This window comes from Pezoporus flaviventris, unplaced genomic scaffold (genome assembly GCF_033815535.1).
Source record: "Pezoporus flaviventris isolate CSIRO_AGI_PZ_B2104156 unplaced genomic scaffold, CSIRO_AGI_Pfla_v1 ptg000029l, whole genome shotgun sequence".
Classification (NCBI taxonomy): domain Eukaryota; kingdom Metazoa; phylum Chordata; class Aves; order Psittaciformes; family Psittacidae; genus Pezoporus; species Pezoporus flaviventris.
Window position 1 is genome coordinate 10,990,063 of NW_026892577.1, and position 11,236 is coordinate 11,001,298.

The 11,236-nt window shown below is 58.9% G+C and overlaps 1 protein-coding gene across 1 annotated transcript; it reads left to right on the top strand.

The window, feature by feature from the left end:
• Nucleotides 1-2,927: 2,927 nt before the first annotated feature.
• LOC133272440 (solute carrier family 2, facilitated glucose transporter member 9-like) lies at nucleotides 2,928-9,631 on the top strand. Its single transcript, XM_061459584.1, has 11 exons — nucleotides 2,928-3,140; nucleotides 3,514-3,674; nucleotides 3,754-3,878; nucleotides 4,149-4,294; nucleotides 4,374-4,506; nucleotides 4,820-5,007; nucleotides 5,132-5,242; nucleotides 6,621-6,722; nucleotides 7,210-7,285; nucleotides 8,766-8,893; nucleotides 9,126-9,631. Exons 1-11 carry the CDS (start codon nucleotides 3,096-3,098, stop codon nucleotides 9,360-9,362), a joined length of 1,452 nt encoding a protein of 483 aa, XP_061315568.1. The 5' UTR covers nucleotides 2,928-3,095; the 3' UTR covers nucleotides 9,363-9,631.
• The last annotated feature ends 1,605 nt before the right edge of the window (nucleotides 9,632-11,236 follow it).

An 11,236-nucleotide genomic window follows, 5' to 3' on the forward strand; every position in this document is an offset into this window, starting at 1 on the left:
GCCACTGCAATGGTGCTGGCTCTGTCCTTCCCTTCCACGCAAACTCCCTGGGGCAGGATGGATCCATCCTCTGCCCATACCATGGGGAGCTGGGCTTTGCTGGGACCCTGCACAGCACCACACTGCCAAGCTTGGGGCTCCCAACAGCATCCCCATCCTCCTGTCTTTGGCAAATGCAGGGTTTATGCTGGAACTGACTCTTGCTGATTTGCCTCTCTCCTGGTCCTCCTGGGTTTACTTGCATGCTCCGGGTGCTGTGTGTGCAATGCCTTGAGGGGAGGAGGTGCATGAGCATCCATCCCATGGTGTGGAGCACTGGGACAGGTACAGTTCTGGGGACTGGGGCAGCAGTGAGGCAGGAGTGGGATGAGAGCTCCTGGGGGTGTCAGTGAGAGGGGATGAGGGTGGTTTGTGGGCTCACAGATGCTTTCCCAGGCCAGGGCTGTGGTGTTTTAGCTAGAGAGCCCTTGCATGGAGGCAGGGGAAGAATAGGGACACCTGTAAATCGCAGAGACGAGCTCCCTCGGAGCACGGAGCAGCGCGTGTTTCTCACCAGCACTTGTCTTACCGTGTGTCTCTGTCACTGGGTCAGGTCGCAGGAATGTCTCCAATTAACCCAGCTCCCTAGTGACCCTTAATTGGCACCCCAGGCTTTCCTCCTGCTCTTCTCCCTTCCTCCCCCAGCACGTGTTTCTCACTTGTTCATCTCCTGGTAAACCACTGCTCCCAGCATCCCAGCTGCTGCTGGCAACCAGTGGCACTAACCCAGATTTATCCCCTAAATCAAGGCAGTGCCCCCCCCCCTGGCTTGGAGCAACATCCTGAGGATGTCCCTGCTTGGTCCAAGCACTGGTCTTGGGAATGGGTAAAGACTTCAGTGCAGCAGGGCTGGGATGATCCAGGAGGGCCATTAGGTGGGATGGCTCAGGATGGCAGGGACCACTGGACTGGGCACATTTAACCCTCCAGGTGCTTGTCCAAGAAACAAGCCATGTACCTGGCTGACTGTCGTGTGAGTATGGACACAGCATAGCCTGGCTTATCATCCTGTTCCCGGTCCGATGCTTTGCCCTGTCTTAGCACAGGGCTTGGGGTGAGTCCTGAGGGTGTTTAGGGATGCCCCCACAGCAAGGCAAGTGCTTTGGGCACGGCTGGTACCCACAGGCTGCATGTCCTCCTCCTGCTGGGGCATCTCACCCATGGGCATGTCTGATCAATGGATCTTCATCCTGCTGCTCTGGGAATGAAATGGGACCATCCCCTGAAGGACCGTGACTTCCTGCAGGTCTCTTCCCACTGTGGCCTTGTCACCCAAGTCTCTGCAGTCACCCAGCGCACCTGCACAAAGGTAAAGGTGATGAGACATGGAGAAACCGAGCCTGAGTGAGGCAGAGATGCTCTTGAGCAGGTGCCTGCCTGGGGAAAAGCTGAACGCTGGCAGGCTGTGGGAATGGGAACGTGGCTGGGAGCCTCCCATGGTGGGGCCAACTTGCGGCCTGTCCCTTTTAAGCCCTTGGAGCTGTTGCCAGCCCTGGCTTAGTGGGGTCCCTATCCCTTCAACTGGCTGTTCCGCAAATTAAGAGCTTGCTATTAGGCTGCTAATTAAAGGCACTTCATTAACAGCAGGGGAGGCAGCTCCTGGCCGCAGCAAAATTGGATTCCTCTGAGCTGCCATGAGCCGAGTTCTCTCATCTCTGGGGCTGGGTGCTGGCCCCTCTCTGTGTCCGGGGAAGGCAGCTGTCCTGAGCAGTGGCTGGGTGGGTTACCCGCCTTCCTACCCGATGGATGGGGCACATCTGCCAGGGTGGGAGAGGGGCTGGGGGGGGGGGGGATGACGGGGGTGTTTGGTGATGTGAGGCTGCCCCTTCTCCCCCAGCCTCGGTGGGGATGCAGGGATCCTGCCCTGTTTATGGTCCCCTGGGCCATCCCGCTTTGTAGGGGTCATGTGGGGCCTCTCGACGGTGCCAGAGCATCACACCGGGGATCCCGTTCTCTCCCGGCTGTGCAGCCCGGAGGTGCCGGCCTGCCCCTGCCCCCGGCATGGGGAGGGGTGAGGGGGAAGGTCCTGGGCTCCTCCTCCGGCCGTTCAGGCGCCTCCAATGAGCCCCGGGGCACCCAGGCTGCTGACCTGCCCCGACCTGCCTTCCCTTCCCTTCCCTCCCCTCTTCCTCCTCCTGCTCCCAGCTAAAAATGGGAGACTCGAGCGAGCCCGCCGGACCGGGGCTGCCTTCTCCCTCCCCTTCTCCTCTCTCCCCCTGCTCCGGCTGCAGCCTCGCCGCGACGGTCGGGAAAGAGACCCCGCGGCCCGGCGGGGACATCACTGGGGTGAGCTCCCTGCGGGCTGGGGGGCTGCCCCATCCCCGCTCCCCGTCTGCCCCCCCCCACCCAACCCGGCCCCTGCTCTGACATTCCCCCCTGCCGGGGGACGCGGGCTCACCCCGCACGCATTACTGCGGCGGAGACAGCGGGTGCAGCACCCCAGGGGTGCCCCTGAGGCTGGGGGGCCCTGGATGCCTTTTGGTCCTGCTGTGAGCCCTGACCCCGAGCGGGACCCCGCAGGGCTGGGGATGAGGGCCCCCGCTGCACCAGAGGATGTGGCAGAGGTGCTGGTGGGGGTCAGGGTGTAGGAGGTGGGTGCATTTGGGGAGGGATGGGATCTGCTGCAGGGAGCTGGACCTTTCAGTGGTGCTGGGCCTACCTGGTGGGGGTTATGTGTGGGGCAGCTCGCAGCACTGCCTTTTGGGAGTCCCCATCTACAGGGGGACACGGGTGTCTCTTCCTCACCTACCTGCCCCTCTCTGCCCGCTGCCACCTCTCCGACTCCAGGTAAAGCCTTACGCCACAGCCAGGAGACCAGCGACGGGGAAGCCGGATCATCTGGGCTTGGTGCTGGGCAGTGGCATGGAGCAGTGCTCAGCACAGGGCTCCATCACGCTGGGGTCTTTGCTCTGGGTCAGGGACATCCCTACTAGAAAAGGGCAGTGACCCAACGCAGCTCATGCCACAAGTGACCTTGTGCTGATCCCTCTTCTGTCTTCCAGCACCTCACCTTTCCCCTGCTGTCAGTCACCCTCCTGGTGTCCTTTGGCTCCTCCATGCTTTATGGCTACAACCTGGCTGTGGTGAACTCGCCGGCGGTGGTAAGGGACAGGAAGCCTCTCCGGAGCAGGGGAAGGGCTCCGTGTCCCTCCTGGAGAGGGTGGGAGGACCGCTACCCAGCAGCCCCACACCAAAGCGCTGGCATTTCCCTTCGGCTCCCATGGGGAGCAGTCCCCACAGCTGCCTTTCTCCAGCTTTTCCTGTGCCATCTCCAAGTTGTCCTTAAACCCCTCTGGTGCTGAGGCTGGTTGAGCAACCAGACCAGCATACTCCAGTCAGCACCAGTCACATCCTGCCCCTCATCTCCTGCAGTGATGTTAAACCCATGACATTTTCCTATGGGGGCTATCATCCCTTGTCTTCCTCTTTCTCCCAGCACATCTGGTGCCTGTTTTGTGTCTCTCTGCCCTGCAGCACATAAAGGCTTTCTACAACACCACATGGTCCCAGAGGTACGGGCACGGGCTGGCACCCGGCCCCCTCACCCTCCTCTACTCCCTGACTGTCTCTACCTTCTCCTTGGGAGGGCTGGTGGGCTCCCTGCTGGTGGGGGTGCTGGTGGAGCGCTATGGCAGGTAAGGGGGTGACATGGGACAGTGTGGTCGAGGGATGGGATGGGGCTGGGGGAGCTGCCCTGCTGCTTGTGCCCACTAGGAACGGTGCACTGAGCCGCAGCTCTCTCCTCGTCCTCCTCGCCGGCGGCTTCATGGGCTTCAGCCGGGAGCTGGGGTCCCCCGAGATGGTGATCATCGGCCGCTGCATCACAGGGATCCACTCAGGTAAGTGCTGCCTGGGTTGTGGGATTGTTCACAGCCCCTTCCTCACGGCTCTGTGCCCTACAACCCATTCCCAGTCAGCTGCAGAAGACTTTCTATTTCCCATGGCCACAGGCTTTGCTGTGGAGGTCTCCATGGGGACAAGGCAGACAAGGCCACCTCCCTGGCAGAGGGGAGGTGTGGCTGATGCTGGGCATGCACCAAGAGCCTGGGTAGGCACTGGCACCCTTCTCCCCAGTGCCTCTTCCACCTCAGTCCCTCCTGTCCCTCCAGGTATCTGTCTCAGCGTGGTGCCCCTCTACCTGGGAGAAATCGCCCCCAAGAACCTGCGGGGTTTCCTGGGGCTCGTGCCCAGCATCTTCATCTGCTTAGGGGTTTTTTCTGCTCAGGTCCTGGGCCTCCCGGAGCTGCTGGGTGAGGTGAGCACAGTGCCCCAGCCACGTGTGCTGCACCCTGCTCTGCCCTCCCCATGACACATCCCCTTTTGACCCCTCTCAGGACAGGTTCTGGCCCCTTTTCCTGTCAGTGGTGGTCATTCCCACCTCCCTCCAGCTCCTGCTGCTGCACTGCTTCCCCGAGAGCCCACGGTACCTGCTGATAGAGAAGGATGATGTCTGCGGGACCACCAGGGGTGAGCAGGTGTCCTGGGGGAGACCAATGATAGTCCAAGGTCTCCAAGACCACGCTGCACCCTCAGAGCACCCTTCTATGTCCAGACCTGAGAACTCACCAGAAGGTTCAGCCTTTCTCTCCCACCCAGTTGCACCACAGCATTTCTGTGGTACCCATCACTGTGGTGTGAGGCATCTCCTCAGTTCCTATGGACGCCCAGCCCCATGGGTCAGGAACCTGTGGGGAGGTTGAGCCAAGACAGACCCAAGCCTTTCCCCTTCCATGTGCCATACCTGTGAGCACCATGGCTATGACCCCTGCTCTCCCCACAGCGCTGCGCCGGTTCCTGGGGACACCGGATGTGCAGGATGTGATCGAGGAGATGAAGGCGGAGCAGCAGTCGCTCTCCTCCATGGACATGGTCTCTGTGTGGCAGCTGCTGCGGGACCGCTCTGTGCACTGGCAAACGCTGTCGGTGGTGGTGGTGAACGCCGGCATGCAGCTCTCGGGCATCGATGCTGTAAGCCCTGCAGGGTCCTCACCCCGGGACCTGGCTCTGCAGGGCCTGAGCTGAGACCTGGCAGCTCATTTCAAGCATCCCATGGCTCCGTACCCCCAGCTCACACCAAGTCCCCTCCCCGCAGATCTGGTTTTACACCAACACCATCTTCGAGAACGCCGGGATCCCCGTATCCCAGATCCCCTATGCCACCGTGGGCACCGGCACCATTGAAGTTGTCGCTGGGCTGATAGGGGTGAGTGATGGACAGACAGATGGACACAGACCCTCAGTGCCAGAACCTTGTTGCCAGCTCCCAGCACCATCAAATAGGGGGTGGTGTGGATGGACCCCAAATGCCAATTGTGCCACAGCACAGCCCCTTTGCTGGGGGGCAAAGGGTTTGGCAGGAAAATGAGGTGGAAAGATGGAATGAGAGGGGCTCAATTTGTGGGATCTCATCCAGAAGGGATGGGAGAATTTTGAGGTAAGTGGGTAACAGGGAGCTTGAGGGGGAGACACCAGGCTAGGAGCAGGCTGGAGGTGATGGAGGGGGTTAAGTGTTTCCTTCTGGCTCCTGATTTCATTGTCACTCTGTTAGCAGAGCCACATGTCCCCATCTGCCCCCCCCCCCCAGACAAGCACCGGCCTGGCCCCAGGCTATCAGCCACGGCCCCCCCCAGCCAGGCCTTATTTAGCTGGAGAGTTAGCACTGGGCCAGGCAGATTTATGGCCCTTGTCCCATCTGCAAGTGTCACCCGGGGCCAGCCTGAGCCACCCGGCACTAAATCCGCTCCCTGACAATTACAGAGATGGATGGCGGGTGCCTGCTCCCAGAAAACCGGGGCTGAGAGAGACTGCTCCCCTCTCCCTACAGCTCAACCCACAGCAGAGTGGGGCTCCCAGGTCACCCCCCTGCCCCTCCGAAGGGTGCCCCCTTCTCCCCTGCCCTGTCCGTGGGGCTGCCCCAGCTCCCAGCAGCCGCCCGACACGCAGCCAGATCGCTCAGGAGCAGCCCTGCAAATGGCCCCCGACGGACGTGCCGAGATTGGGTATAAAATTAGAGGCATTTGTTCTGCTGTCAATACCCCGCCTGCTCCAGCCGTGCTGCTGCCCGCACCCTGCTCCTCTGCCCCACACACACCCCCTGCCCACACCAGCACCTCTGCTGTACACTGGTGCATATGTGACCATGGGGACACCCCAGCCAGCCCCGACTCTGCACCCTATTGGGGCTCTGCAGGACCCTGCTGCTGCCCAGTGCGTGCTCACCCAGGGACCTCAGAGTCATAGAAACACAGAATGGTTTGGGTTGGAAAGGACCTTAAGGTCATCCAGTTCCAACCCCCCTGCCATGGGTATGGACACCTTCCGCTAGATCAGGTTGCTCAAGACCCTGTCCAACCTGTCCTTGAGCACTGCCAGGGATGGAGCATTCACAACTTCCCTCAGCAGCCTGTAAAGAGTCCTGGCTCTTCTCATGCCCTGGCCCCAGCCCTGTGCCCTGAGCTCGGGGTACCCCAACCCTTAGATACCACTGAGAGCATCCTTACACCTTCAACTGGATCTGGGAGTGCCCCCGTCCTGGTGGGGAGCTCCCCACCACCCCATCAGTCTCTGCTCTCCCTTGGCAGTGTTTCACCATTGAGAAGCTGGGCCGGCGGCCCCTCCTCATCGCTGGCTTCTGCACCATGGGCATCTGCTTGGCTGGCATCACCGTGTCCCTGTTGCTGCAGGTAGGGTCTGCAGCCAACCCTCCCCAGGCCAGGCTTGGCCTGGAGCCTTGGTGTGTTAGTGCACCGGTTCTTCCAAGCAATGTTTTCCCTTCAAAGTTAAAGAAAAGTCGGAGAAAAGAACAACAAAGAAGAAACCCCAAATCCGCATGGGGGAAATCCTGCCATTGGTGGTAGCTTTTCTGCAGAAATAGTTGTACCCAGGAAGGGAGGTGGAGAGGTCTGCAGGGCCCTTCCTCTGCCGCCTGCCCCTGGGGGATGCTCCCACAACACTGGGGACACCTCAGCATCACTGAGCTGTGCTGAGGCTGACCCTCACCAGCTTTGCCCCAAACCACCCATTGCTTGCCTGAGTCTCCCCCATGGGTGCGTGGCCGCCATCTCCAAGGGCCCCACCCAGCCAGGTGGTGAAGCTCCACCCCGGGGACCCTGGACATGAAGCTCAGGGCCACCACACCAGTAGCACCTGCAGCCCCGTGTCTCCTCGCAGACCACCGTGCCCTGGATGTGCTATGTTGGCGTTGTCTGTGTGATTGGCACCATCGCCGGCTTCTGCATAGGACCAGGTAGGACTGAGGCCAGTGGGAATGGGAGGGATGGGCAGTGGAAATGGGGGTCCCAGGGAAGCAGGGAACAGTGGGGTTTGCGGGCAGGGAGAAGGACCATCTCCTTGGCCCCTTCCCTGCAGCCAGGCCCTGGTTTATCACACTGCACCCTACAAGCAAGACCCCGCCATAAGCCCCTCCAGCCCCATTAATGTCTGGGGCACACTCCACCTCCTCCTCTTCATCCCTGCTCCTGAGCCAAACAGGGAGGTACTGGCAGTCTTCCCCACGCCCTCTGGAGTTGTCACCCGGTCCCATCACAGTATGGCTATCACAGGGAGCATCGTCCTGCCCCTAACTGAGCCCAGGCTTCAACAGCGAGGAGTGAAACCTGGACTGGTTTACCCAGTTGATGTATTAGCAGAGCTGCTAACAGATCTATAATTCATCCTCAGCCCAGACTTTATTCACTGTAATTACATCTTTAATTAGGATTTTAATGGCTCATTGTTCACAAACAATGATGAATAGGAGTTTTAAAACAAAAAATATATATCTCTATTCTGGGCGAGCTGTGAGTAAGAGTCCGTGAGGGGCTCTGCTCCTCCCTCACTTCCTAGCACTCGGTTTTGATTTCTCTTTTCCCTTGGAGCATCTCTTTTGAAGAGGTCCCAGTCAGCCCTGTCCAGGGCAGTAGGACCTCAGTCGTGTCACTACATCAAATACAGCTTCCTGCCAGGTCTCCATGTGCCCTGGGATGTGTGCTGGACCTTGGATCGTGCCCTACAGCAAAGGGACAGACCTGGGATCCAAGGCTGCTGGCTCAGTGATGGATTGAGTCCTACTGAGAAGCAGCCACAACCTGTGTCCAGTTTTAGTGGCCAAGTTGGCTTGGGAATTCATTCTGGTCTTTTAAATTGAACATGGGAAAAGCAGGTTGGAAATTGGTGTTTCTATGTCCTGCGGGGAATTCTGATGCTCAGAAATGTGGTTGCTGCTTTCCTGCCTAAATCAGCCTCAGCATCAATAGAAGCTGATCAATAGAAGTAGATTTTCTGAGCCATTTTGAGCAAGGGAGGATGGAAAGGGCATTATGGAGGGTGCCAGGAAGACGTTTCTCTATGCCTGTGGTCTACGTGAGATTTAATATATCAGCATTTAGGCAGATTACTGCAAAATGAGTATCCAGATGGTCCTCTGTTTTGACTTGGTCTGAAACTTCCCAATCAAGTAACCTGTGATATTGACCTCAACACCCAGCAAGGTGCGACTGTGGTAGGTCAGGGGGGACATCACCACCCACCAAGACTGATCCCAAAGGGAGACCCTGGTCCTCTGCTCCCCAGCTCCTTCAGCCCTCCCACCATCACTGCCTTGACCCATGGGTCTTGCTGGGCTCCAGCCCTTTGGCCAAAGGACTGGGATGGGCAGGGCCTGGCAACCCCAGGGGTGCCAGAGGGACCCTGTCCCCCATATCCTGAGTATGTCCTTCCCTCCGCAGCCGGTGTCCCCTTCCTGATGACAGCGGAGCTCTTCATGCAGTCCCACCGCCCAGCTGCCTACATTGTGGGGGGGTCCCTCAACTGGCTCTGCAACTTCACCATTGGCTTCATCTTCCCCTTCTTGCAGGTACTGGTCTGGAGGGGCCATGGGTGGAGGAGGGGATGGACACATCCCTGCTGCTCCCTCAGGACAGAGGGCCAAGCCAGGCTTAACCCAGGGGATACCCATGCCCTTGGCTCAGCTCTGTGCTGGACAACCAGCCCAGGGAGGGGTGATGGGAGGGGACACTGCCTCCTGCCATGCCCAGCTTGGGGATGCCTGGCTCCCTGCCCCATCCCTGCTCTCTTTTTGTCCCCAGATGTCAGCCGGTGCCTTTTGCTTCTTGGTTTTCTGTGGTGTCTGCCTGCTGGTGGCCCTGTACGTCTACCTCGTGATCCCTGAGACCAAGAACAAAACCTTCATGGAGATCAGCCACATCTTTGCCGCCCGCCGCTCCTTCCCCTCCATCCCAGCCCACCTTCGGATGAAGAAACTCGATGGCTATGGGGCCCTGGAGAGCAGCTCCCTGGAGGACAAAGGCTCCAGCCTCCCCTGATGTGGGTGGGCTGGGAAGGGGACAGGGATGGTGGAGGAGGATTGGGGCTGAGGAGGGAAGTGGGGGGCAATTTGCTTGGACTTGATAAGCTCTGGTTCTCCTAGGGCATCTCACCATGGTGCAGCCTGGAGCCATGGTTGCACCGACCATGGTCCACCCTCACTGTGTTGGAAGAGATGTCCTCCCGGAGGAGGGGGGTTCACATCACTCCTGTGGACTTGCCAGGAGCTGCCTGTGTGAGCAGTTTAATAAACAGCATTGCCCTCAGAGCCATCATATGGCAAGCCCAGGCTGGGACAACAGCAAACTGGAGCGTGCTGGCGAACGTGGGTGCTCCCCCAGTGCCAGGAATGAGCAGGATGGGAGCAGGACGGGATGGGCAGCTTGTCTGCCTCCCCACTCTGCCTAGCTGAGCTGGTTAGACTTGCCCCACATTTCCTAGGCAGCGTGGTAGGGTGGCCACTGGTCTCTTGTGCTCATGCAAACCCAGAGCCTGTGGATGAAGAGACATGGAGCAGCTCAGAGCTGGGGGTAACACTCCAGGACCATGCCCATCCATAGCCTGCTGGACTGCCCTCCTTGTGTGCTGGCCCCACAGAGAGTGCTCCCATGGGACCCCTGCACCCTCCCAAACTCTGCTGATTTCAAAGGGGACCCTTTGCTGCACCCCATGACTTGCTGTGACGCCAAGGTGCTCTCCAAGCGTGACCTCTCCCATGTCTTTGTCCTGAATCCTGCGGGTGCTGGGAGCAGCCCTGTTTCCTGGGTGCAGCAGTTGTATGATCCAGGATCCTCACAGCAGCTCCTACGAACACCATGGGCTTGGGGTTCCCAGGGCAACAGACCCTCAGGGAGCTATGGTTTGCAGGGAAACTGGGATATTCTGCTTTGGTAGGAGGTAAAAGCCGGTCAGTGGGGAGCGCTGCGTGGCCAAACCCCTCGAGTGCCAATGCAAGCACCACTTAATCTGTTGCAAATAATTCAGCCCCCTTTTTTCTACTTGGCTGCTCTGTGACAGCCATGGTTGCAGGTCTGTGTCACTTGGTGAGGAGCTCACCCCTTCTGCATCCCTTGGCAAAGCCTTGGGGTGCCTCCAGAGATGGGGTGGGTGCTGGGCCCACTGGTTCCCAGTGGCTGGTCCCAGTCCCTCCATCCTCAAGCAGCTGGCTTGGGGCCCTCCTGCATCTCGAGCCATTTAAAGGGCAGTCCAAGGGGGGTCACTGCTCTGCAGCATCAGCCGCTTCCCACCCTGCCTCCCTCCCGACACGGCTGCTCTCGGCAGCAGAACAGAGCGGTAAATATGTGCAGCATTACATATGTATAATGGAGTGTAAATAACCCCAAAAAGTGCATTGTAAATAGACTCCAAGTTTATCCTTTATTAATGAGGCACTGAGTGCCCTGCTGTTTTAGAGCAGCGAGACTTTGATAATATCAAAACCTAAATTACACTTGTGTCTCTCACTCCCAGCAAACGACAGCATCATTTCAGGCCTCTTTGCCACTTGTATTTATTTATTCTGGTATTTATTTATCTCTCCCACCCAGCATGTGGGGTGGCTGAGAAGATGCCCCCTGCCCTCCATGTAAGAGGCAATGGCCCCCTTGGGAGCAGCCCCTCATCTTGGGCTTCTGGCATGGCCAAGGAGCCGGAGTGTTGGGTTATGGCCAAGGACTGCTTTGAGCTGGCTGGTGAGATGAGCCAGACCTGGGAAATGCGAGGTAGGACCCATTTCTGCCGGGGCTTCAGACACCACCAGACCCAGAAGTTCCGTCTTTCCAAGGACTGGAAGTCACTGGCCAAATCCGATGGTGCCTTTTGGGTGTGTTTGCTCCTGGGGGCTCTTTTGAAGGTACCATGCCAAGGGATATGT

Excerpts from the sequence above, each read along its gene's own strand:
- LOC133272440 (XM_061459584.1), top strand. The coding sequence starts at position 3,096 with ATGCTTTATGGCTACAACCTGGCTGTGGTGAACTCGCCGGCGGTG. Across the intron at positions 4,507-4,819 it reads TGTCTGCGGGACCACCAGGG|CGCTGCGCCGGTTCCTGGGG; the intron begins GTGAGCAGGTGT and ends CTCTCCCCACAG. Across the intron at positions 5,243-6,620 it reads TTGTCGCTGGGCTGATAGGG|TGTTTCACCATTGAGAAGCT; the intron begins GTGAGTGATGGA and ends CTCCCTTGGCAG.